General features: G+C 46.9%; 1 protein-coding gene across 3 annotated transcripts in view; it reads left to right on the top strand.

Moving 5' to 3' along the window:
• The window catches only part of TCF7 (transcription factor 7), a 319,653-nt gene that overhangs the window by 213,615 nt on the left and 80,411 nt on the right, over positions 1–25,627 (top strand). For all 3 annotated transcript variants that reach the window (XM_085618024.1, XM_085618023.1, XM_085618025.1), the window contains 2 exons: positions 14,270–14,360; positions 25,411–25,521. In XM_085618024.1, coding sequence (XP_085474150.1) covers positions 14,270–14,360; positions 25,411–25,521 — 202 coding nt within the window. The remainder of the gene's footprint in view (positions 1–14,269; positions 14,361–25,410; positions 25,522–25,627) is intronic.

The raw sequence follows: 25,627 nt of genomic DNA, 5'->3' as shown, positions 1-25,627 counted from the left end.
TTAAGTTTGTCCCAATTCTGTGCTTGATTAAAGCTTTGATTGATATTAGTATCTGGTAACATTGAAGGACCAGCCAAAATGGCTGATGCAATCTCATCCGAGTATCCTAATCCAAGGGTCTCTGATGCAGAGAGTGATCCCGGTGTACTCATGTTTACTAAGTAGGCTGTGTGTAGAAAGATAATAAAAATCTTATATGGAGTGAGCAGGACTTGGAGAGGTATAGGCGATAAAACGTAAAGACCGCAGAGGGTGGACAGACACACAGAGTTCACCAATATATGGGTATTGATACAGGTTCAATTTTTTAACCCCTTTAATTATGGGACGCCCCACAGCTGTGCGCTGCTCAAAACTATCAACACTGATGAGGTTAAATAGGCCTTTCACTTCTTGAAGGGTTGAGAGGAACTCGCGAGGAGAGTGCACCCTCCCGTGTAATAACACTGTTGCACAAAACGTACTCCCCTAGTTACTAAACCGACGGAGGCGGTTAGCTATAAGGAATGAATCCTGAACTGACACAGGTGGAATGTCCCTATGTGAAGCTAAGAGTAGTGCACCACCAGTAGGTGTGGAAGGAGGCACCTCCTTTTGTTTTATATTCCCTCACACACCCTAGTGGTGTCATGCTTCATCATCGGGACACCCTGACGCCTAGAAGTCCGGGTGGGCTCACCATGTTTCGGGTGCTCTTAGAAGTTTTTTTGGGGCCAGGGGGAGATAAAGATTAAAAGTCCACTGTCAGGTCCCAGTTTCCCTTTATTCTTGGATCTAGCAGGGATATTAAAAAAAGATATAGGTGTCGAGGCTGTGACCCCCTGGAAGTAGAATAGTAAGGGAATTACCCAACACTATTTATAATAAGGGCAGAAAGCTGCTCCTTGTCTTTTTACGTGTATTTATTATCACTCTATCTGTAGAACGACAAACACAATAACCACCATAGTATCATATTCTCATTGTACACTAGGTTGTGTATCATGCGTTGGTGCCGATTCCCCCGTGAATGAACATTCTGAAGGTGACACAACCATGAACTATACTTTTCAAGAGTGCATGTGTCTGTTCAATAATGTGTATCTACAACACACTCCTATCCGTGTTATACCCGTGTGGTGGTGTCAATTTGTCGCATCCTGTCATCTTACATTACACTAGTGTGTGTAACATTAGGTGAAACTCTCGTGTCATTCACTCGCATCCACTCCTGCCGTTAAACGCCATACCACTCACTCATCTCTTTCGCAGCAATGGTGTGTCTTACCCCAATTTGGGAGAGGTTCCACTCCACTCGTACCTGCATCTGTGTATAGCAGCAAAATGCAGGTATGAGTTGACCCTTTTCCGCCAAGGAGCGGCACCGCTTGCTTTTATCTCAAGTTTTCTCCTTTTTCTCTCTCGTTTCCCTTTCTTCTTTGTTTTGGCGTTATGTACAATACAAGGTGTATTGTAACCGCATACCTTTTGGAACCTATGCACTATTACAACTATAGTGTTTGACTACAGGGCTACCCCATTACTATGTGAGGTGCAGCGTGCAGCAGCTAGGAGAAAGTCATTTCTAAAATAGGCTCAAAGGCTGTAATTAAAACATCTAGAGTAACAACACATGTAACAGGGGCTGTCCTCGTGGGAAGTTACAACAAAAGAAAAGCCGTACTAAGGAGGGACTTCTAAGCCTATTTACCAATAAAAGGTCCCCATTGACAAAGGACAGTAACTGGAGCCAATTAAAAAGATGGGCGGAAAGTGGGCAGAGCTTAATGCCCAAATCTTGAATACAGCATGTCTCGAAGAGACAGCGCAGGTGCTGCCTAGGCGAGACCTAACACAAATATAAAGAAGTGTCAGGCCTTAGCAAATGTTTCCCCTTTCTATTCTAATTTACTCTCCATAGTCCTCAAACATTTGGTCTTATGTAGGAGCCCAGGGAGCAGATTTATGGGCTTCCAGGAGCAGTGGCATGCTTAATATACCTTCTGCTTCAGACACCTTTGAGAGATTGCAGCATATGGCCCTTCTCCCAGCACCTTAAACCCTTTGTGTGCCAAAGCTTGTGCTATCATGTGGAATTCTGGAGATAAAAAGAAAACAAAACAAACCTTAGATTCTGCTCTTGAATTATACCCAACAAAAACATTCCTTTTGCAGACCAGCTGGAGTAGGTGAAGAGCAAGGCAGCACAATTACGTTGGGGAATCACCACATGAGGGAGAGAGCTAGAAAACAGAAGCACTATCATGGAGTGCCAATGGAGAATGAAAAAAGTTGTTCTTTAAATGTGAGTAGTGGAAGTGTACAAGTCCACCAATCAACAGGATCGTAAAGAGGTTATGCTCCAGGGGAGGGACAAAAAAGAAGAGGAAGGCAAACTATTGAATAAGAAGCAACCAAATGAGAGCGACAACCCAGCCAATGGTAAGCAATTAGCGGACTGTATCCCACTGCAAGTTCACAATAGGTCTTTTGCAACCAGACCGCTTGCACTGTCCGATATGCAAGACCTACAAATGACCTACTTATGCGTAGTATCCGTCTTTATTAAAGTACCTGTGAGTTCTTCAACACCCATCGTATGTGCTGTCCTAATACTCCACGGTAACGGATACTGCTCCTTATGGTACAGTTATGGGTAGTGTACCGTGTATAATACCACTTGGATGGCGACACTCACTCACTCGCCCTTTCTCACACACTCACGCTCTCATTCTTTGATACAGAGCAACTGAAGTACACCGACATAAATATACACACTTGATTCTGATTTATGAAAAGCAATTGGGCTCTGTTAAAAAAATAAAAGACTGACACTAGCGTGAATTGCATGATACCCTCTATTAACCACCTTCAACCCTGGAAATTGTAGGATTTTGCAAAAGGGAGCACCAGACTTAGTAAATTTGCTTTTCCAGCTTAGTGGAAAAAGGTTTGTGATGCAGGATGTAGGGAAACGATGGACTGGAAATTTACATCTAGTCAGTAAAATCACTTGCTGCAGTAGTTATGTTTTATGTTATAAATGTTGCTCCGACAAATATCTGATTTTATATTTAGTACCACAGCACAGAGGGTGAGTGAAAAGCTACTGATACCCTCCAAGGTTCTATTTCTACTGTGGGATCCATCCATTCAAGCATTGCAACAGTGGGTTTGTTTCATTGAAATAATGATGCCTAACCTTGATTATATCACAAGCTGTAGACCGTGCCCAGAATATAGTTCCCTTTTTCGCAGTTTGCCATAGCCGCAAATGCCTTATATCTGCTTGTAGGAGCTCTTTCTGTCTTTGCCATGTTTTATGTTACTCTTGTGGTTGCAGTGGGGATTTAAAAAAGAGTAGCCCTCCATTGTAGAAGTTGCCATGAATAGCAATTCACCAAAATGCCTGCGGTAACGGAAATGACATCAAACATCTTTTAACACACCATGACATTGCAGTATTGAACCCCGTTTTGCCTGGCATGCACACTATGATCCCTGTTAGCCTTTTGACCACCCACCTCCCCTACCCCCACCCCACCACCGGGGTAGCTAAGGTGTACATGGCCTGCCAAAGGGCAAGCCTGTGGTAGTAAATGCCTCACCTTGCAAACCCTATCTGACATCCGTGTATAGGCTCACATTTAAAGAAGCGTGCACAAAACAATCGGTCTTGAGTTTTCCCATGGCTATTTGCAGGCACACACTGTGGCTTTTTCTCCTCACTGTTACTGTCTTTTCCACTGAAGGCTTGGTTAGAGGACTCGTATCCCATTCCCGTACAAATGTGATCAACGGCTAGAAATTCTGTTTCTCTTGGCAAAGAGCAGCACAAGACATCTGCTGCTGTTGGATTTAAACTTCCATTCAAGCAGAAATCTGTGACATATGTGGCACCTGTTTGAGGTGCAGATGTTACTGTGTGCACTGGTAGCCCATACCCCTCTCACACAGGAGTGGGTGTTGGGTGGCGGGGGAAGGTTGCCTCCAAGGGGTTAATCGCCAAGGGGTTCGTTCAGGTGGTTTGCAGCCAGCTTAGGTTGACCAGATGGGAAAGGGAAAGAAAAAGTGGGGCAAGGAACATAAATGAGTGTCAGTGCGAAAACAGATTAAGGGCCTGCTCTAGATATTGGTGGACGAGTTACTCCGTCACAACGAGGACAAATAACCCCTGTCGCTGAAATATAAATCCAATATGATATAATGGGATTTAGATTTCGGCAGGTGGGGTATCTGTCCCCCTTGTGAAGGAGTAACCCGTCCGCCGATATCTAAATCAGGCCCTTAGTCTTTTATGTTTTCATTTCAGGGGGGGAAAGGTTGGATGTCCGTACCCTCAAAATATATTGCTGGATATATGCCCGGCACACAGCAGGTTAGTAAATTAGCTGTGCAAATGTAGGTGTGCCCGCTTAAAAATGGAAAGTTTTCTTGTGTGCAGACACTAATAACCAAACTGGATGTATAGCTCATTTTTCGAAAATGAGACTCTAAAATAGACATTGGCAGAGCCTACGTAGATGTGTGTCTACCAAGCAACTCCAAGCTGGGATCTAAAAAACAGACTACTAATGGTATTTGGTTTTACATGGTTGCAAGCAGTTTGGTGTTAAAAGCTGATGGTGATTTTAGTCCCTTGGGCATAATACGTTGAAATTACAAAACGTATATCCGTGTAAGAAACGCATCTGCTTTTTTACCTCTCTGAAAGAATTCATTTTCGGCCAGCATGAGGGCACCACACGCTTTGGTGCAAAGTGCAGATAACTTCGGACTTTGTATACTGCAGTGGCACTTTCCTCCCTGCTAGTGATGGCACTTGTACCATTTTTACTTGTATTTTTGGTTGATTGTATATTTTGTTAATTTTTCTAATGGTGACCTAGGCTTGATAACCTCAGCAGACTCATTGACCTCCTTCCATTTTCTTGTTACAGTTCGAAAGGGAGATTCTTCTACCCCCACCCCCCCCCCACCCCATCCGATATTAAAACTTGTGCGTCGTAGGTTGGGGGCGTGGGAGGGAATAGCTCTACTTCCTTAGACGTTTCCCTATATTCTTCGACCCCCTGACGCAATAGGAAATGTGATAACTGGACTCCTACCTTTAGAGACTAACAAGCTGTACCAAGCTTGTATCTAGACTCCCCATTAGAAGTGTGTTGGGCTATTGTGTGTTATTACTAATAATGGAGCTTTGTATAGCAATTAAATGTCTCCTACGGGTCGTGTGAATTGCAGTTAAAGATAATCCGCTAATTTAGTGGAAGGGGACAATTTGAGACTAAGGCAAGGATTGGTGGTTCCCAACTTTGTATTATAGCAGAACAGTCCTGTTAATGGTTAAAAGATGACTGCCAGTGTACGGTCACCTGCGTGTCCCAGAGTGTCCTGCCTACTTCTCCTAGAGAAGATCTTGACAGCAGACTGTTCTAGTAGGTAGTGCTTGAAAACTCCTTCTCATGTTGATTAAAATAGCCTATCTTTATGCAAATCGAAAGGACCTTAGGTTGTACTTTTTATGCATGGGACTTTTTTGGGGGGGGGGTAAAGCTTGGTTTCTCAATATGTCATTAACTGCACCTTGGCGACGAAGAATTTCTCGTTACAACTCTCTGCTAGTCATTAAGATAGATGTATTTTTCAACTGCTTTTTAGTAAATCGACAGAAGTGACATAATTGGTCATGAACCTTGCAAGTAAAATAATTTGTAGCATAAATAACTGTTTTTTCGTTGGACAAATAAAATGCATATTATTGTTTTCGTTCTTTATGTTTTGGATTCTGCATTAGGAACTCCTATCCGGTTGTTTCAATGCACAGTTTTCCTCTGGGGCTTCAGGCTCCTCTTGGCAAGTGTCCAACAAACTTTTCAGCATTTGTTTTGGAACGTTCATGTTGATTTTGAAAGATTAGTTCAAGACTGGGTGAGGGTGTGACAATGTATCGGGTCCACAGAATGTTTCCCTATGTCATCTCTATTGGATGGTTTTAAGGAGCAAGAAAAATACAATTAAACAGGATCTCCTAATTTAGCATTCAGGTAAATCTGTTTTTTCCAATTTTTTTAAATAATCCGATACTATTTCACGAAGTTTTCCAAAGATGAACTCTCTGTTAAGCAATTGTGTAAACAAAATGTGTTGAACATCTGTTAATGTATAATTCTGTTCAACAGCTGTCCTGGAAGTAAATTCTAATCCCAAACTGAGGATCACATTCTTTAGAAGTTCCTGAAAATGTTTTAAAATGTCACCAGGGTTGATGCTGTGTTTTCTGGTCCTGAATCAGCACCTAGGTGAGATTTCCCTCAGTTTAATTATGTTGTGTCTAATCTGAACGTCTACTATTCAGATAATAAAAGGCCTACGGCCCTCTGCAATTGGCCAGGATCCCGTCTACAAGTAACTTTTTTCCTGGTCTATATACGTTTCTCAGATGTAACCCACATCAACCTCAATACAAAATAGGTTTAGCTCACTGAGTTTTTTTTTGCAACCCTTAAGTGGTTTGGGAGGTTGTCAGGGAGAGCAATTCTGATTAAGGTCAAAAACATATTACAAAAACATTGGTATTCCCTGAAAGTTTTTACATAGTGGAGGTTAAGTATGAATGGCGTCAAATGTCCCAAAATTAGACTGGTAAAGTACCAAAATCAACAGGGTCCACAATGCCTATCAACTGCAAGAGGCCACTGCCTACGCCTACCTTTTCTAGTTTGTTGCATAGCCGTCACATCTTTCCTATGATGTAACATGCATTAAGACCAGGTTTAATGTGTTAATGTATGTGGTGCAAGCACACTAAACGTTGAATATTAGAGGTATGCTGTTCCTACTAGTGAGAAAGAAGGGGTAGTGGCTCCTATAAGGAGCATGGGCCCTCGCACATCCCGAAAGGTGTCATGCTTCATCATAGGGCAGCTCCACGTTGGGCCGGTGCTGCAATGCCCAACGGGCCCCGCAGGGGGGCTTTTTGCCAGAGATCTTTTGTAGACGTAGTCTTAGCCATAGATGAAGTGGGTGTTTGGTACGTTTGGTGTATATAACCGGTGAGTAGGAAGTGTGTGTATTAAAAATAACTATGGAAACCCGCTGAACTAACTTTAATTAGTGGCTTCCATGTCATGATTAAAAAATGAAGGGCGGGCTGTATTGAATTTTATTCATTTTTATGTTGTTTAATTTCTAATTTAAATAAATGTAGGGTGGGAGGAGCCTAGCGCGCAACCAAGATGGCCGCGTAGGTGCGAGGCTCCCGAGGACCTCCGCGACCTCCTGAATTAATCCTGGCGATATCCTGTCCTTGTTGAGGGGACTGTGTTGGGGAACCGGAGCTGAGGCGCCACCCATTTTTTGGGCTCGAATCGGACCCCGAACGCCGGTGGGAGCATCGATCGAAGGTTGCGGCCTTCTCCTCGCCGGCCCCCCGGATTGGAGTAGTGGGGCGATCCGGGGACAAAGTGAATAACAGCGGCGAGCGGGGCTGGGCGACTGGCGTACCCCGCACTTTCACTTTCGCTTTTGCGCCCTCCTAGCTCTCAAGCCGGGTCGGGCTGCGGAGCGGGGTGCGGTGGCCTTGTCCGGGAGCCCGGCTGACCCGCCGGTGGTGGGTTGACCCGCGGTTCGGTGGTCGCCCCTGCCCCCCCCTGGCACCCGTGACTTGGTATAGCGGCCCGTTTGGGGAGCTTGGCACGACGGTGGAAGAGCCAGCATGTCCACCAAACAAGATGGCGACCGGGCGAAGGTGAAGATGACCCGCCGTGGCACGGCGCACCAGGCCAACAGTATGGACCGCTACACGCTTCAGAAGGGTTCTCCGGAGACATCGCGTGCATCCCCGGTGGGCCCGACGGAGGCATCTGCTCATCCGGTGGATCTGACCCTCCGGGACGTCATGGGCGCCATCGCAGAGATGAAGGCCTCGGTGGACCAGCGTTTCGACACCTTAGCGCAAAAAATAGACTCGGTCCTTGTGGATGTGAGCCTTGTGAGGGCAGACTTGTCCAAAACAAACGACCGAGTCGACTCCCTGGCCCACACCACAACGAGCCTCACGACAGACGTGGTGGCCCTCCAGAAGGAGGTGCGCCGGCTTGGCCAGGCGAGCGCCCTGATGGACCGGCGACTGGAGGACTCCGAGGGTCGGGCCCGGAGGAATAATGTCCGTATTGTGGGGGTCCCGGAGGGACGAGAGGCGGAGGCGGCGGATCTTTTCGTGGAAGATCTGATCCTGACCCATCTCCAGCCCCGGGGGCTGAGTAAGCTTTTTGCGGTGGAGCGTGCTCATCGGGTCCCCGGGGGCAGACCTAAGACTGGTGCCCCGCCGCGGCCGCTCATCGCCCGGATTTTTAATTTTCGGGACAGAGATGCTATCCTCCAGGCCTCCAGGCAACAGGGACCGGTCAAGCTTGACAACATGGAGATACATTTCTACCCAGACTTTACTCCGGCGGTCCAGAAGCAGCGACAGAGCTTTCTTGGGGTTAAACGTCGCCTAAGGGACCTGAACCTCAAGTACTCAATGCTCTTTCCAGCCAAGCTGAGGGTAGAGGTGGATGGTTGCACGCACTTCTTCGACCGGCCCGAGGCGGCTGGGGACTGGCTGGACACTCTGCCTGGAGATCGGGGCCGGGGGGGCGGGGGGGGCGCGGCTGGCGAGGAGGGCCCGCCGGATCAGAATTGAGGGGTGACTGAATAGGCCTTGCTCTGGACGTTGTTCCTTCACCATTTATTGATTGCGTATGTTCCCCTCCTATGGAGGTTGCGTGGGGTCTGATGGGGGCTTCCCTCCTCCTCTGGGGGACTAGTTAGTATTTTAGCTATGGGGCGACAGGCACACTGCACTTTGGGGGGGCTGTCTGGGCTCATGCAGGGGTGCAGGGAGGGGGGAGTTCTGTTGGGACCGGGGGGTGGGGGGGGTGTGTTGTTTGTTAGCACCGCAGGGCAAACCCGCTATTATGTTGTTGTTATTAGGATGCTCGATGGGGGACGACCGATTGATTCGACGTATGATGGGGGGTAGGGATTTGACTGTGTTGTCATGGAATGTTAACGGCCTGGGGGATAGGATTAAGCGTGGTGTGGTCCTGCAGCACTTAAAACGGATTTCACCAGATGTTGTCTTCCTGCAGGAGACGCACCTTATAGGTAACTCCTTTCATGCAATGAATCGGCGGGGATATCGTTTGGTGGCACATTCCGGCTTCACCTCGGGCTCGCGGGGGGTGGGTATTATGATCAAGAACTCGCTCCCGTTGGAGATTGATGAGGTGCGCCATGATGAGAGGGGACGCTACACGGTTCTGGTGGGAAGAATGGAGGGTAGAGTGTTTATCTTTATATCAGTGTACGTCCCGCCTGGGTTACAAGCCACCACATTCGCGGACCTGGGGCGCCTCCTTCTGGACCTTCCGAGTGGCCTGCTGGTGGTTGGAGGGGACTTTAATGCGGTAGCCTCTGGGTCTATGGATCGCCATCCCCCTAGGGACCTCCCCCGGGCACAGGCGTGGCTGCCCGGCCTTCTGGACACGCTGGGCCTGGTGGATTGCTGGCGATTAAAGCATCCCGCATTGCGACAGTACACCTTCCACTCGGGTGCCCATGGTAGCCTCTCGCGGCTTGATTACATCCTTGTCCCGGCGGCCCATGCAGGGAGGGTGGGGGAGGTGCGCCATCTAGCGCGGGGTATCTCAGACCACTCCCCATTGTTGTTGCATTTCGATGTCTTCCCGAGGGGGGATGGCAGGGTGGCCCCAATCAATGCATGGTATTTGCGCGACCCCACCATTCGTGCCGATTTGATCAAATCCTTACAGCGATATTTCGACGAGAATGTGGGGTCGGTCTCTTCCGCCATCTCCCTGTGGGAGGCTTTCAAGGTAGTCCTTAGAGGGGAGGCCCTCTCCTTTATCTCCCATGCCCGGCGGCTCGAGCGGGAGGAGGTGACCCGGGTAGAGGCCGAGATTGCAGAACTGGAGGGTGACCTGGGGAGCGGGGTAACAGACGCCAAGTTGCATGTTCTACACCTAAAGCAGGCGGCCTATCGGGCCCTCGTCACGGAGGCGGCCAGGGGCCTCAGTAGAGAGCAGCAGGGGCGATTGTATGATGTGGGTGATAAGGCTGGCAAATTGATTGCGTGGTTGGATAAGAGGGAGAGAGCGAGCCGCGTGGTGCCTTTGATTGAGAGTGTTGATGGTGCGTGTGTCACCGAGCCGGAAGCCATTGTCTCCTGCTTCGCGGATTATTTCCGCGAAGTCTACTCCCCGGTTTCCCCCTGCTCGGAGGAAGATTCCCATGCCCTGCTTCGGGACATCGCACTGCCCTCCCTAACGGTGGAGGACAGGGATTCGCTGGACGCCCCTCCCACCTCGGACGAAATTGCCTTGGCTATTCGCTCGGTTGCATCCGGCAAGGCCATGGGCCCCAATGGTATTCCCATCGAGCTCTACAAGCTACGCCCGGATGTGTTGGCGCCCCACCTGCGCGCGATGTTCCTGGCGGCCCACTCGCAGGGTTCCCTCCCGCCGGACCAGCGCCTGGCCACAATTGTGGTGATCCACAAGGAGGGGAAGCCCCGTGAACGGGTCACATCCTATAGGCCGATTTCGCTTTTGAACGCGGAGCCCAAAATCCTGGCCAAGGTGTTGGCCAACCGGTTGGTTGGCGTGGTGGGCGGCCTGGTCCACCAAGACCAATCTGGCTTTATACCGCACCGCAACACGGCGCTCAATCTGCGGCGCTTGCACGGGGTGCTCGCGCGTGTCCCGTTTGTGCGGGAGCCGGCCATCTTGGCGTCCTTGGACGCCACCATGGCGTTTGATACGCTTGAATGGCCATACATCTGGGCGATGCTGGCGAAATTCGGGTTCGGCCCGGGTTTCATTAGCTGGGTCAAATTGCTATATTCGGGCCCATTGGCGCAGGTGGTGGTGAATGGGCGAGTCTCGGCCCCATTCGCGTTGGGGAGGGGTACACGACAGGGTTGCCCCCTGTCGCCTCTCCTGTTTGCCCTGGCCCTGGAGCCCCTGGCGGAGTGGCTGCGGTGGCACCCTTCTATCCGTGGTCTCCGCTGGACCCCCGAGCATGAGGACCGTGTGTCCCTCTACGCTGACGACATCCTTCTGTATCTCGCCTCCCCGCGTAAATCACTGATCGTCCTGGTTGATGTTTTGCGCTCATTCGGTCGCAACTCAGGCCTGGTCATCAACTGGGCGAAATCCTGTGTCTATGTGCTTTCCGGGGAGGCTCCGGCCCTACCACGGGACTGTCCGATCCAGATTGCCTCCCAAGGTTTTCGGTACCTGGGTATCTATATCACACTTGACCCGGAGGCCCGCTATGAGCGGAATTTGCTGCCCCCCCTCCAGCGCTTGAGGGAGGACGTGGTGCGCTGGCGGCGTCTGCCGCTCTCGCCGCTCGGCCGAGCGGCTTTGTTCAAAATGATGTCCCTGCCGCGATTCCTCTACGCCCTCCAGAATACTATGGACTTGGTCCCGGCACGCTATTTCCGTGAGGTGGAGGGCCTCCAGCGGCGCCTGTTCTGGGACGGGAGGCCGCGTATTGCTCTGGCTAAATTGACGCTCCCGTGGTACGATGGGGGGGTCGCCCTCCCGGACATTAAACGGTATTACTGGGCCTCCCAACTAGCTGCAATTAATCATGGCCTTTATGGGCCCGCCTTGAACCCGGCATTTGAGATGGATAAAATGCTCCTACCCGGTGGCGATTACAATCGCGCGCTCTACTCTGGCGCGCCCGACTCCCGTTTGACGGGACCGACGCGTGTTATGGTGCGTGTCTGGCACGCGGCTAATGCAGCTATGGGGTGGAAGGACCGTTTGACCCGGGCGTCACCGCTGTATGCGTCTGAGAGGTTGGGCTCCCTATGGACGTCGAAGGGCTTCGAGAAGTGGGACACGATCGGAATCAGCACGGTGGGAGATCTCTGGACGAGGGGGGGATTCAAAACTTTTGAGACGCTGCAGGCGGAGTTTCAGCTGCAGGGCAGTGAGTACTTTCGGTACCTACAAGTCCGCCATGCGCTGGGCTCCGTCTTCCCGGACGTCGCATCCATTCCGGAGTCTTCCCCCCTGGAGGACAGAGTGCTGGACGGCCATGTACCGGACAGCACGATCTCCCTCATATACAAAAAACTGATCAACGATAGATCGTGCCTGCTGACTAGTCTCCGCGAGGCCTGGGTTGCCGACGGGCTGGAGCTGGACGACGAGGATTGGATCTCCGCGGTGGCCTCTCCGAAAGAGGTGGCCATCCCGGCTCGCCTTCGTTTCGTCCAGCTCAAGATCCTTCACCGGGTTTACGTGACGGGGCCAAGGCTTCTGCGTATGGGTTTTGCTGGTGACGGACTGTGTAAGCGTGGCTGTGGTGCGCTGGCGACTTTCATGCATATACTGTGGGAGTGCCCGAAGGTGGAGCGATTCTGGCGTGGTGTGCATGAGGTCCTGCGTGTGGTTACGCGTGTCGCGCTGCTGCCTGAAGCGAGGAGATGCTTGCTGAATGTATGGGAACCGAATGACTATTCGGTCCCGCAGACGCGGTGGGTGACTCTGGGATACATGATAGCTAAGCGTGACATTGCTCAATTGTGGGGATCCCAGAGGCCCCCTGCGGTGTCGGCCTGGATAGAGCATATGGATTGGTGTATGTTTCGTGAAAAGGTGGTGTATGTGGCAAGGGGTAAGCCTGGGGCGTGGGTGAAACTCTGGGGCCCCTGGAACGCCTACCGCGGGGGTATTTGTGAGCCACCTCTGCTACCGCCTGCCTCGCCTGCTCCGTCTCCCTAGACGGCCCCCCTCCCTCGGCCGCGGGCGCGCGGTCCCCCAGTCCCTGGCCTACTCCCATTCCCCTCCTCAGAGTTCTGCTGCTGGTTTGGATCCCCCACTAATGGAGCACGTGCTGTCACTTTGGATCGCGGGTTGCCTTGCGGGTGTGGTTTTTTGGTGTTGTTTTGTTTCAAGAAAAGGGAACCGTACTGTGGGCTTGGAGCTGTGTGGCCTGCACCATTGATTACTCCTGTTTCACTGCTCTGCACTGCCGAGAGACTTTTACTGTATGTATGCAATATGCTTTTGTCATTCTAGCGGCCGGCCGGGTGGTTGTAGGCCCATACCTGTAACTTTTGCAACCTGCAATAAACGGTTTCAAAAAAAAAAAAAAATAAAATAAATGTAGGGTGGCAAAATATCCCTTATTCTAGTCCATTTATGTTCTCTGGTGTTGAAAGTGGGGACTTTAATAGCGGCTCCATTGCCACCCGACCTTCTGTTGGCATGGAGAAAAAAGCATTGAAGTCAAGGGGATCTTCACTACAGACTTCTTTGATTTCTATGAAACAAAGAAAACAATACTGAGAGGCATTTAAGTGAAGCCACTGGGAGGGACAGGCAGGCTGAGGGAAGGAGTGCACAATGGAGGCAGCTGGAGATGTGAGCAAGATAGGAGAGGGTGGGTGGTGGGGGAGCTAGAGACACGTAGGGACAGGAGGAGCTGTAGTGAACAGAAGAGGGCAGAGTGAGAGCCACACCAGGAAGGCAGCAAAAGTGGACAGAGAGGGCTATGCCTGTAAAGTAGTACTTTAAGCCTTTGAGTGCAGGCACTTGAGTGAAGAAGGAAAGAAGCATCCTTCATGCTAATAGCCTTACCTGAGAGATGAAAACGCCACTGGGCTGAGCCAAAACCCAAATGGCAGTCTCAAGCCAGTGGCTGAAAGAGGCTGGTCAGACAAAGCCACTGGTGAATGGGCCGACGTATAGTCCACTGTTTGTATATTCTATATAGTAAGTCTGTTAGACTGCGCTAACAAAACCCAAACCTAAAAGGGGTAAATTTAAAAATCAGGCAGGAAATAAGTGAAGCCTAACAGCGTTGGTTAATTCAGTGAAAGAAACAGCCTTATGTCAGTTTTTCAATAGCTTTTGATTCCCTCTTCATCTCCAGAGGAGAACCTGATCATTGAGGAGACGTCTTATGCAAGAGACCTGCAGCTGCCAAAATGCAGTAGACTTAGGAAATGTAAATGTACAATTTGTGCTTCTATTGCAGCACAAAGACTAGGATGGTGTTTAACAGAAATATTTGTTCAATATTTATTAAGTAACCATTCTACCCATATCTGGAGGGCTTGCTGCCAAAAACCAAACTTTCCCTACCATGCCCAATCATAACACACTTGTAAATGAAAGAATCGACCCAACGTTTCTGGGGATTTTAGCACTGGTTGCTGCCAAGTTTGACTTTATAACTCACATTTTGGTCTTCTGCTTAGGTGTGCACCGACCTTCACAATCACCTGATTTATCCGGCTTCTACTCCCTTCCTCCTGGCAGTGTTGGGCAGATGACTCCTTCCATGGGTTGGTAAGTGTTTGTGCCATGTGTGACCTTTGTAAGCCTCAAACTTCACGGGAAAGCACTGATGAAGTATATGACATGATTTTGTACTTTTTCTGCCAAACGGAAGTGGCAAATTCTCCTTATATAACAAAATGTGTTTACATATAGACCTGTACCCACTGGGCAGTTGTCATTAACTGCATTCTGCCTCAACAGTGAATCAGTTTCCTTAGTCAAGTCTGGCTTTTCTGCCATATATTAGTCCTAATTGCTCTTTCAGCATTGCTGTCTGTCAAGAATTAAAGTCACTGTACAATTAGCGCCCTTTTTTGGATCGGCTGCCGATTCAAAACCACTGTTGTACTGCTGAGTAAAGATCTTTAAGTATCGAGTAACTGCAAAAATCACACCCTCCAGTGTGGAAGTTGAACATTCAATTCTTCTAAAGCGTGACTACTCCCCTCTGAGGGTCTCAAGGCACTGGGTGGGTAGGTGGGTCCGTGGTGCAATCGAAGAGTGATGTCTTGAGGTCCTTCCTGAATTGCGTCAGCGATGTCGATTGCTTGAGGTGCAGAGGCAAGGAGTTCCAAGTCTTTGCAGGGAGGTAGGAGAAGGGTCTTCCTCCAGCCGTGGTCATGCGGATCCGTGGGACCATGGTCAGGGCCTGTTGGATGGAGCGTAGATGTCTGGTGGGAGTGTAGGAGAAGCGGTGGTTGAAGTAAGCAGGTCCGGTGTTGTGGAGGGCTTTGTAGGCGTGTGTGAAAAGCTTGAAAGTGATTCTCTTGTTGGCAGGAAGCCAGGGAAGTTCTCAGGCGGCCGGTGATGTGGTTGCAGCATGGAATGTTCATGATGAGTCTGGTGGGGGCGTTTTGGACAGTCTGCAGTTTTTTGGGGGAGTTTCTGGGTGGTGCCGGCGTGTAGTGCGCTGCTGTAGTCTAGTCTGCTGTTGACGAGTGCATGGGTGACTGTTTTCCCGAACTCGGCGGAGATCCACTTAATGAAATTATGAAGGAGGTGGAGCGTGTGGAAGCAGGAGGACGTGACAGCATTGATTTGGCGGTTCATTGAGCGGGAGGAGTCCAGGATGTTTAATTCTTCTGTATGATAGAATCTGCCAAATTGTGGACTATTCTGATTGTTAAAAACGTTTTCCGTTTGAAATGGTAGTTTGTATGGCATAAACAAGGTAGTGAAATTATGAAAGTTCATATAACCTACATCCTATAATGCCATCTGAGTTTCTGTGAGTATACAGTAATAAAAAGTCAATTTAATGTCTTAACCTCTCGATCGTTTTATGGACCATCTTTGTTAGTTTCACCTCGTAGGGACCTTTGTGCATATTCCATGTCCTTGAACCTCCGGTCGAGCTCAGTGTTGGGGTTCCTTATCAGAATCGTATTTTACATACACCTTGTATGTAAAAATCAGGCAATTTTCCAGCCCCAACCTTCCAAGAACCCCACTGGCAAACTAAACATCTTTGTCGATTTCTCCATCATAACAGATGCCTGCCAGAACCCATCTCCGCTACTTCTGCCTCTCTCTCCCCTTATGGGCCCGGGCAAACATATTTTACCTGGGTGTTTTTTTGTTAAAGATTAAGTACAATTCAATATTGCTTAACACCATGATGCAATTAGCATAAAATGGGTAGTAAAATTCAATGTTGTTCCGAACAATGGACCCCAATATTTATCTTGCCCGAGGCCCTAAAAATACATATGAAGACACTGGTACTTTGCACTGCGAGTGGCAGAACTTCAGTTCTTTTATGTCACATTGGCTTTCATATACTGAAGATGATGTAGATGGGTAAAAATTGGAAAGTTTTTCTTAGACGTGTTCACTTAAGACTAATCTAGGACTTAAATGCTCTACCCAGTGCTGGTTATCCAGACCAGGACTGTAGGGTCAGTACCCCTCCCCCTTTCTACTTTGGTTTGGCATCCTTGCCATTCATTTGCAGTTGAATGATGCTATTCTGAGTTGGTGGCCTTGTGTTTTCTTAAAAGGGAGAGTGGTTCTGAAAGAGGAGTGAAGATACTCACCTGCTTACTGTTTGTCGTCTTGCTAGAGAAATCAACAATGCAGCTGGAATGTACATTAATGCACCGGCGCCCCCCAGTGTTCAAAGCATATCAGGCTTAGGACCAAGTAGTGAACAGTGTCCACTTTTGCTATTCCATCACTCTGACCTATTTTTAGAGAGTTAGAGACTATTGATCATTTGGTTTCCAGTGTGATAAAATCCATCCTCTAAAGCTTATGAAGCTGTAAAGTAAACAAGTCTTTGTCAATACAAAACAGTTGTACCATTTTCCAATGTTATTTTTTGATGTTTGAGTGATGTAAAGGTATTTGGAGTAGCTGAGATGGAAATAAGCTTTCTATACCATATTCTATTTTTTAAATACCTGAATTTCAATAAGAAATTGGATATACACAACACATTATAAAAGCAGCAATGCTGAAAACCCTTTTGTAGGCCTGGTTGTAGACGGAATTGGCGTCTAGATTACCCCATGCCATAAATTCTCACAAAAAGTACAATAAAAACAGAGAGAACAAGCCCTGTAGCCATTGTGTTTCATATGTTTATCCTGGGTGGGTAGTGATTGAAAGGCTGACCATCAACGCCTGGGCATTTTATGGATAGTTAAATTTTCCCATTTTTATTTTGTTTACGGTTTGGTGATTAGCCATCAAGAGGTCTTTAGTACGACTGCAGATGCGACGTGACATAGTTTGTGATTGTTGACCTGTGTGCACTTTTGGCATGTTTTCTTTGCTGATACAAATTCTAATTTCTGGTTTATGGATTTTTGTTATGGAAATGTTTTTTTTTTTTAGATGCATTAGCCTGTCAAATGTACATATTGCTGGGCACTTATTGCTCATGTGCATTTTTTTATTTTTCTTAGCTGTCGGTTGCAATGGTACCCCGAGCATTTGGCAGTGGTTAAACAAATTCCATCACCTTTTGTGTGTTTGCTTTAACAACTTGATTTGCAACCATGATGCACCTGACTGAAGATCCCCAATCAGGGCGAAACAGGTCTCTGGTATCTTATGCTCTTGTTGAGAGAGCACCTGGTTTGGCATTTCAGACTGGACTGTTCCTATTGGAATATATATATATATATATATATCGGATCTGAAGTGGCATTATGAGCAAAACAGTGGGTTGGAATACTACCCCGAGCAATTGCCACTCGTTAGTCAAATGGCAAGTATTCCTCCCATCACCTCGTGTGTATAAATAATAAAAGGGCCTATCAATGTAATACCCCATGCACTTTCAAACACTCATTTTTAGAGTCTAGTATTACAGGTACTATATTTTGTGCTCCGCATTTCACGGATTGGTTCTCTGCATAGCAATGTTGCCATTGGGTGTAGAGGCTTCAGCTGTCTCACAGTAAGGGACAGTGCACACCATGAGCTTAGGAAGAAATATGGACAATGGAGATGAGAATTTGGAGATTAATGCTTATAAACTATGATGAACAACTTCAACACCCTTCTGAGGACCTTTGTCCACACACTTGCCAGTGCCATCCTAAATGAGACTGAAGAGGAAAGAGTAAGGAAAGGGACTTTGGTGGAGGAGGGAAGGATGGTACCTCCACAGGTCACCAGTATCACAGGGCCCCTTTTTCGTGGCCCCGCTTGACGAATCACCCTGAAACTTTCCAGACCGCAGATGAAGTGAGTGGCAGACTGGAAAATCTTGTGAAGAGTCGTCAAACTGCACCAAAGTTATTAGTAAAGTAAAAAATGTTTTTCCTATTAAAACGAGGTCCTAGCTCTACCTTCTGGTGACTGCCTGTAGAGAATATACATAAACACACACACACTTAACTTAATTATACTTGCATTGTAAAGCCATTGGGTGGTAAACGCATGATTTTGTAAAGGCAGCAGTGTACAGGCGGTCTCCCACACAGGGTAGCACGCAGATGTGGAGAGGCGATGGTGCTGCATGGACCAGTGGGAGGGAGTGCCCCGCTCAAGCATGGCATCTTTTACCCACCACCCCCTTTCTCCGTGGGCCTGGAGCATTCACTACAGGCCATGGTGCGGTTACCTGCGCACTTAGAAAAGCAGCTGCCCAACCTCTCTGGGGGCAGTTGTCTTAAATTTGTGCAACCCTCGGACTTCTGTCACTGCTTCTTTCATACAGCCCCACACTGAATCCAGCGAGCACAAATGTTAATAATTTTCTGTAAGCAACGTGTAGTAACGCTATTTTTTTACTATCCCTGTCTCTACTATATCAGCTATTTCATGACTGTGATGGTTCTTTTAATGAACACAATTCCTCCAGATCTGGGGGTTCATGAAGAAGAGAAGCGTTACGGGCAAATGTAAACAAATCTTTGCTCTGCATTGGGTAGTATGAAGGAAAACTGCTTCCAGAATTAGGCACTATATTGGATCTATGCTTCAGAACACTATGGAAAAATGTGCGCGATAACTGCCCTGAGCCCTCCAATGGTTGTGGTATACAGGTTACTTCAGAGCTCTAGTTAGTCTCAAATGAATGGTGGTAAACATGTACAGGTGCCTTGAAACATACATTGCTAACTGTGACAGTCAGTGCAGGGTGAAAGTTGGATAGCTAAAAACAGGCATTGGCAAAGCCAACAGGTCTCGCTTATGACAGCTATTGGCTTTTGCAATGTTTTGTAGTCCTGCTGTACAGCAGCACGGATGCTTTGCAGTGGAGCTAAAACTAATTTAAAATGGCTCTATTTCGCAGCCAGGGCTAATACATATTTTAATGCGTTAGTGCTAGATGCATCATAGTGCTCTTTTTATTCTTTTTTACCCATGTTGCTAAACCACATGGCTACAAATCATTACCAAAGTCAGCGATGCTGTATTGCATGAATAAAAAGTAATGGCAGAGCCAATTGTCTCAAAGGCAAGACTTAATAACTTTGCCAATGCTTGTTAGGTCTTGGCACAACACCCCTCTCATTTTGAGCAAATCCGTTAATTTCCCCATATGTGAAAAAGGAAACAAATATGACATTTGGCAATTGCACCCATGTCCTAGTGAAAATACATTTGGAACCAGATAACACCTGTTGTCACAATAACACCTATTTCAAAGGAGAAAATGGCTTCTTTGAAGTGCTTGTGACATAGTAAAACATAGCTACAGATGGCAAGCGGTTGGACAGGTGCGACAGGGCAGAAGAAAAAATAAAAGTAGTGCCTCAATCACAGCGCGAGCAGAGGAAGGACAACAATCAAGCTGAAGTAATCAGTACTTGGTCCATACTCTAGCCGAAAGAAAAGGAAATAAAGCAAGCACATGCTGGCCAATTAGAAGGTAGAAAATACAATTTACAATGAAGCCAACGAATGCTAAGCAATGGGTGGGCTGCAAGTCCCTTGTTGTATCTCTCTCTCTCTCAGGTAAAAACGCATGCAGCACATACTGTCCCTGGCATACCTAACGAGTCATTTGTGCAAAATTGATGCAGAGACAACGTTATTGAAAATATTTTATGTAAATCATGAATAAAACAAAATCCAACATAAACGTACAATTGGCACTCACAAGGTTACACACAACAAACATAATACAAATCACTGTATAAACAAAAAACATACACAATTTCAGAGGAAAAGAACACAAATATTTGTCTGTATTATAACCAGATCAGAATGCAATGTATGCTTCCTCTTGGTTTGCCAAAGGATAACATCGACTACGTTTCAACCTTATTTATTTGTTAAGTATTCATCAGGACATAGAACAATGTCTGAGAGCAACCATCAACTTCAATCTGTAAATAAATAGCATATGGAATTGTGGGGGTACCAAACAAAATATTTACAAACAAAATACCCAACCAAAGGACAGGCCAATTGGAATTGAGCCTAACACAAAATAAGGTCAGTGTGTCATGCATACCCAAAGGACTGTGCAAAATTGAAAAGGTAGAAAACAACCGTCATTAACTAGACTGGACAAAGTTGTGCAACTAAATTGTGAAGTGTCAACTGATATCACCAATCAACGAACAGACTAAATCGGACATACAAAGCTTTGAGTTTCCATTTCAGACATAATGAGTCATCCAAATCTGCACATCTTGCCATCAACACCTAGTGTAATAAGTCTCAACTGCACCGCACTGTGTCACTCATCTTAAACCTTCAGCCCTTGGCCTCCACCAATTTGTTATTGGATTGACTTACTCTGCTGTCCGTGTTCCTGAAGCACTTGTAGCCCCAAATGGTCTGCTGTCTGACTAGAAACAACCCTACCACCTGGCGAGATCATTGCATCATCAATCTTCACCTCATCCTTCCCATTGTACCGCATCTCAATTGGCCTCTTGTACAAATGCACTTACCAAACCATGAAAGAACCCCAACCTGGACATATTATGGATAGAACTGTTTAAGTGGCTGCAGGACCCTCTGATGGCCATCAGTCAGTTTCACCAAAGGGTCATGGACATTTTTTACAGTGTTTCCCCTAATAAGCTCCTAAAATTGACTGTGCCATTAAGTCTGTATGCCAAACCAAAGAGCTCTTAAAGTCCCTACTAACTTCTAAAACTGGGACTGAAACTCAAACTGTGAAATCTACTCTAAGAATCTCTGAAACTCCCTATCGGAACCCTTCATCGAAAAAAACAACAGCCTGGAGACCCAATTTCAATTGAAACAGTTGGTAACACTCCCAAAAAGCAATATCTTTGCACCAAAACTAAAACTGTTCACATTCAACACACTTGCAAGTAAAATAAACCAATGAACAAATCAAGCTCATTTCCATTGCCGGATCGCTAATCAAGCCACTCCTGCTGAAGGAATTCGAAAGCCTCCTCCTAGCATAATCTGCAGTCATACTGGCTAGAGCAATCATTAACTCATCCCATTTCAACTGGACAGTTTCTGGACAATTTAAAAACTCTTACATGGGAGCGTGACCAGGGCGAGGACCCAACAAGATGCATCCTTGCTGAGCTCGGGCCTCCGGTCTGAGTCGCAGCTGGTGATCAGAAGAGGCTGGGTGGCCACGAACTGCCTAGAATAGATGGGGTGGGGACACAACAGAGCAGCCCAGGGTGCAGTTTTAAAACTCAAATCAGCTTGCAGGTGGAGATACTAACTGGGAAGCCGGTGGCTATGCAGAGAACAGCGTGCTGCTTTTTCAAGACCCTAGCTGCCATGTTGAGAATGGTAACGACTGAGCCCTGGGAGGTAGTTCAGCTTTAATAGAGCTTTGTGCCAAAAAAGTGACCCCAGTGAGTTAATGAAACTTAATTAGTTTACCAGCCCCACAAAACTGAGTTGCATTAATTAAATACATGTCTGTGTCAAGAGACCAGCAATTGGTGATAGAGCTAGAGACTCTGAAGCATGCCACGCGGCCAGCCTATAGGTTCAGTGACAGGCACGAGGCTGGGTTGTGGGAGCCCACTGCTTACTCGGACCAGTGGTCCAGACACTGGACAGCAGGGCTGCTTGGGAGCCCACTACTTATCTGGAGAATGAGCTTGTCTGCTGTCCACATCCAAAGATCTAAAAATATAGAGCCGTCTACAGGGCATTGAATGGATTTGGGCTGACTCCAAGACCAGAACTAGCATCACATAGGGATATTTGATTTGGAAGTGAAAGACTTGAGGGCTTGATAAAAAAGCTGCCACACGAGACACGTCTAACTTGGACGAGTTCTGGTCATGACGCTTGTGGCACTGTGTTGCTCACAAGAGCATGCTGAGGACAGGAGAACTCGGGCTGAAGGACATGGCAAGCATTTGACTGGGCCCGAATTACATTAGTGGTTAGGAGTGCTCGACCCCATAGTGGGACTAGTTCCAGAACGGTTTTTAGGCACCTCAATACCTTTCTGTGGCAGTGCCACTTCCTGTAGATTCTTCTCTGGAACTGATACTACTCTAGACTAATAGGGTACTTCTTTCACTCTTGGGGACTCAGACTGACGATCAGCAAAACCCCCAAACCTTAGAAAAACAAGGAGTATAAAACAACTTCTAAAGAACATGTTGAGGACACACAAAAACATAAATCTAAGATCCCTATGAATCCGAGATCCTCAGAGGCTCAAAATAGAAATACAACTCTCAGACACGAGTCCTGAAAGGTGACATTCTCTTGATGCGCAAGTTTAAGTCAGAAATGACATCCTTGCATCAAGATCTGTCGAAATCCTCTTTGGAACCTGACCATAATTTACAGAAAGCTGAATCCAGTCTGGATCTATTCCAGACATTAATGACAGAACAGGATCATGAACTGGATACATTGTTGTAGAGGGTGGTAGGCCTGGCGTCTTGGCGTGGTGAAAGGGCTCAAGGATAGAGAGAAGTGTGGACGTAACCAATCAGAATCTGTGCCATTCACCCCGGGGTCACTGGGGATCAAGCGTAGGCATGCTCGGATGCTCTTCCACGGTGTGCTGGCAGAACCCTATGACTTTGACAGTGATCTGGGTAGCACACAGTTTGTCAGATTTTCAGATTCGTTCAAGTCCACTCCCAGTCTTTTTTAAGCGTGGAGAATCCCTAATGGCTGCTGCAAAACTAAAGGGAGATCCAGTCTCATGGTGATACAATTGGTTTACATCAAGATATTTAATCGCCAACACTGGAAAGAGAGGACACTTTGGTGAGGTCACTTCAATTCTGAGACTAAAAGGAATCCCTTACTGGTGGGGGTTTGCAGTACACCTTCAATGATCTTTGGAGGCCCAGGCTATTATGCCCTCCTACTGAGGCTCACAAGCTTCTTAACATTGACTATCTCACTGCGGTGACCGAGGACACTAATGGAATCCTAAGCAGGATTGTCTCTCACCCTGGACTCTCACCGGATCTAGTCCTTTCATGCCTCCGCTATTGCATTAGCTTTTAATGTGCTCCTACGACACCATGTCTAGAAATTACAGCGGGTCCAGAAGGTCATTGCACTCCCCATTGCTAAAATATCATTCATAACCTTGTGTATTGCCGACTTGGACAACGATTTCTACAATCTGAACTTAGCCGTCAGTGCCAAAGAGTGAACCTCCAATCCAAAATGGCTGCACTCTTGACCATCCTTCCTTTTCACAACATAACTACGTGGGCTAGCCTTCTCTGTGCAGACATGCAACTCTAGAACTCGTTTCCTATTAAAATAAGATAATCGGCAGTCGCTTAGAATGAGGAATGTCAATTTAGGCTGGTCTGCGTCCTGAAATGTAATGCGAACAGGAAGTAACGGGAAGCTCTGCTGGTGTATGTAGACAAACTGCTTTTCCATCTCCGATACATTTTTGCTACATTCTTGATGAAATGCTGTGTTCTAACATGTCGGCTACAACACTGCTGGAGCACACCTCCAATCCTCGCGCGTGACATCAAGAGGTCTTCCGCTGGCAACTCTGCAGCCAGCACCCCTGGATCTTGCATCATAAACGAGCAAGAGGCTTTTCTACCCTGAAAGCACTTTCAGCCACGCTTGGGGTAGGGACATACCGTCTTAATACCAGTGCAATACAGTACAGCACTCTTTCTCTGAAGTCAAAGGGCAGCCTTCTCTGTCAGTTCATGTCTTATACTACATAATGCTGATTTCGATTTTCTAAGCATCGTCCTATTTGGAACAGAAGATAGCGGAGAAGTATCCAGGATCAGGTCATGTGGCGAATCGAGGATTTGAAATCTGGTTTCCTTGTTCCAGGGTTGACAATTTCAGTAGTTGGCTATATTTTCATCCAATTCTACTGGTGCCGTTGGCATTTTGCAGTTATGTATAACCTAATGTGTTACACACGAAAAGTTAAGAATTTTAGTGACATTGGCAACTAAAATTGTTTCCTCTTATTTTGCTGCACTGTCCATGGTTCTGATTTTTGCTGGCAATATTCACAAAAACGCGGGTTAGTTTGCAAAACAAAGCACACATATTGCTCTTTATTGACAAATTGGTCACGCAACTTAATGCGCAGTAGAAGAATTGCATCGATTTGGTTCAAAATGATTGCGTGCAGGGTTCTTCTTAAAAAATAAATTGTATGCTTGAAAGTTTAAATAAAACTTATCCCCCCGGAAATGCTACAGCCCAACTTTGTAGTACATATGTACTATCCTGTGTTGAAGTAGTGTGCCACAGTCAGCTCCTTAGCCCTACCTAGAAAAGAATTGTGATGTGTCGACCCTTGTGCTGAACAGGTAGTAATGTGTTGAGGGCTTCGGAAAAAGCATAGGAGAGCCTAAAATTGACTGTCTTTCATAAGTGTATCTTGCTAGTAGAAAAGTCACACCTGTGTATGTAAAATACAGGCACAAATTCACGAGACTAGCATTTGCAAGTTTTTATGCACACAGACCTAACTTACAGCTGCTGTAAATCTACGAAATATGCACGTTTGTCGAGTCGTAAATTGTCGCTGAGCTGGGGTGGTGTCAGGGCATTTGGCAATGCAGTTGTGTGAAAATTGTCCTTTATAATCCTTTACAAAGAACCACAGTGCCTTTGGCATATTTGCATGTACTCTTAAGCTTACACATGGACGACCAGGTCAATGTTGCACCCCACTTTTTAAGCAGGTCCCCAGGGAAGGGAGCTCTTCGCATGGCAAATACTTTTCAGTCTAATGGAAAAAGAAGCTTCAAATTTGCCTTAACCGTACATTTGCAGCTTTTCCACAATGTAGAGGTTCTGTAGGTGTCCAAGTAGGATATGCAGGTGTAAGCCAGGACATTTGAAAAAATTGTAAAATACCCATGGCATAGCGCCTCAAAGATTTGTCAATTGTTAACTGGTAAATAACCTGTTTGGGAATGCATAAATCAAAATACTAGAAGTTTACCACTTTTCTCTGAATCATGCCCATGATGGTTTGAGCACCTACTGAAGAGATCTGTCTGTAATGTGCACGTCACAGGTTCAGATGTCGGTAGGGCTGATCAGTCGTGATTAATAAAAGATGTATCCTTGATGTGGGTAATAACGCTTTACATTTAAGTGGTAATAGACAATTCAGTTGGCATGTTCCGTACTATAAACCATAACACATTTTTGTTGTACAAAGGTTTACACATCCTCTGATGTTGAGCTCCGGGATGCATCCATCAGGGATCCCTCACCCCGCCATCATGCAGCACTCTGGGAAACAAGACCTGGACCACTATGAGAGAATCATGTGAGTACCAATGGACCTTTCTCCAGAACTTTGCATTTTGTAATACTGTGTGGATAACAGCTATGAGAAGGCCTTGGCATGCAAGGTTCATTGCATTACAATTGTG

This window comes from Triturus cristatus, chromosome 7, assembly GCF_964204655.1.
Source record: "Triturus cristatus chromosome 7, aTriCri1.1, whole genome shotgun sequence".
NCBI classification, from domain to species: Eukaryota; Metazoa; Chordata; class Amphibia; order Caudata; family Salamandridae; genus Triturus; species Triturus cristatus.
Note: the sequence above shows the minus strand (reverse complement) of the source record. Positions and strands in the feature narration are given on the sequence as shown.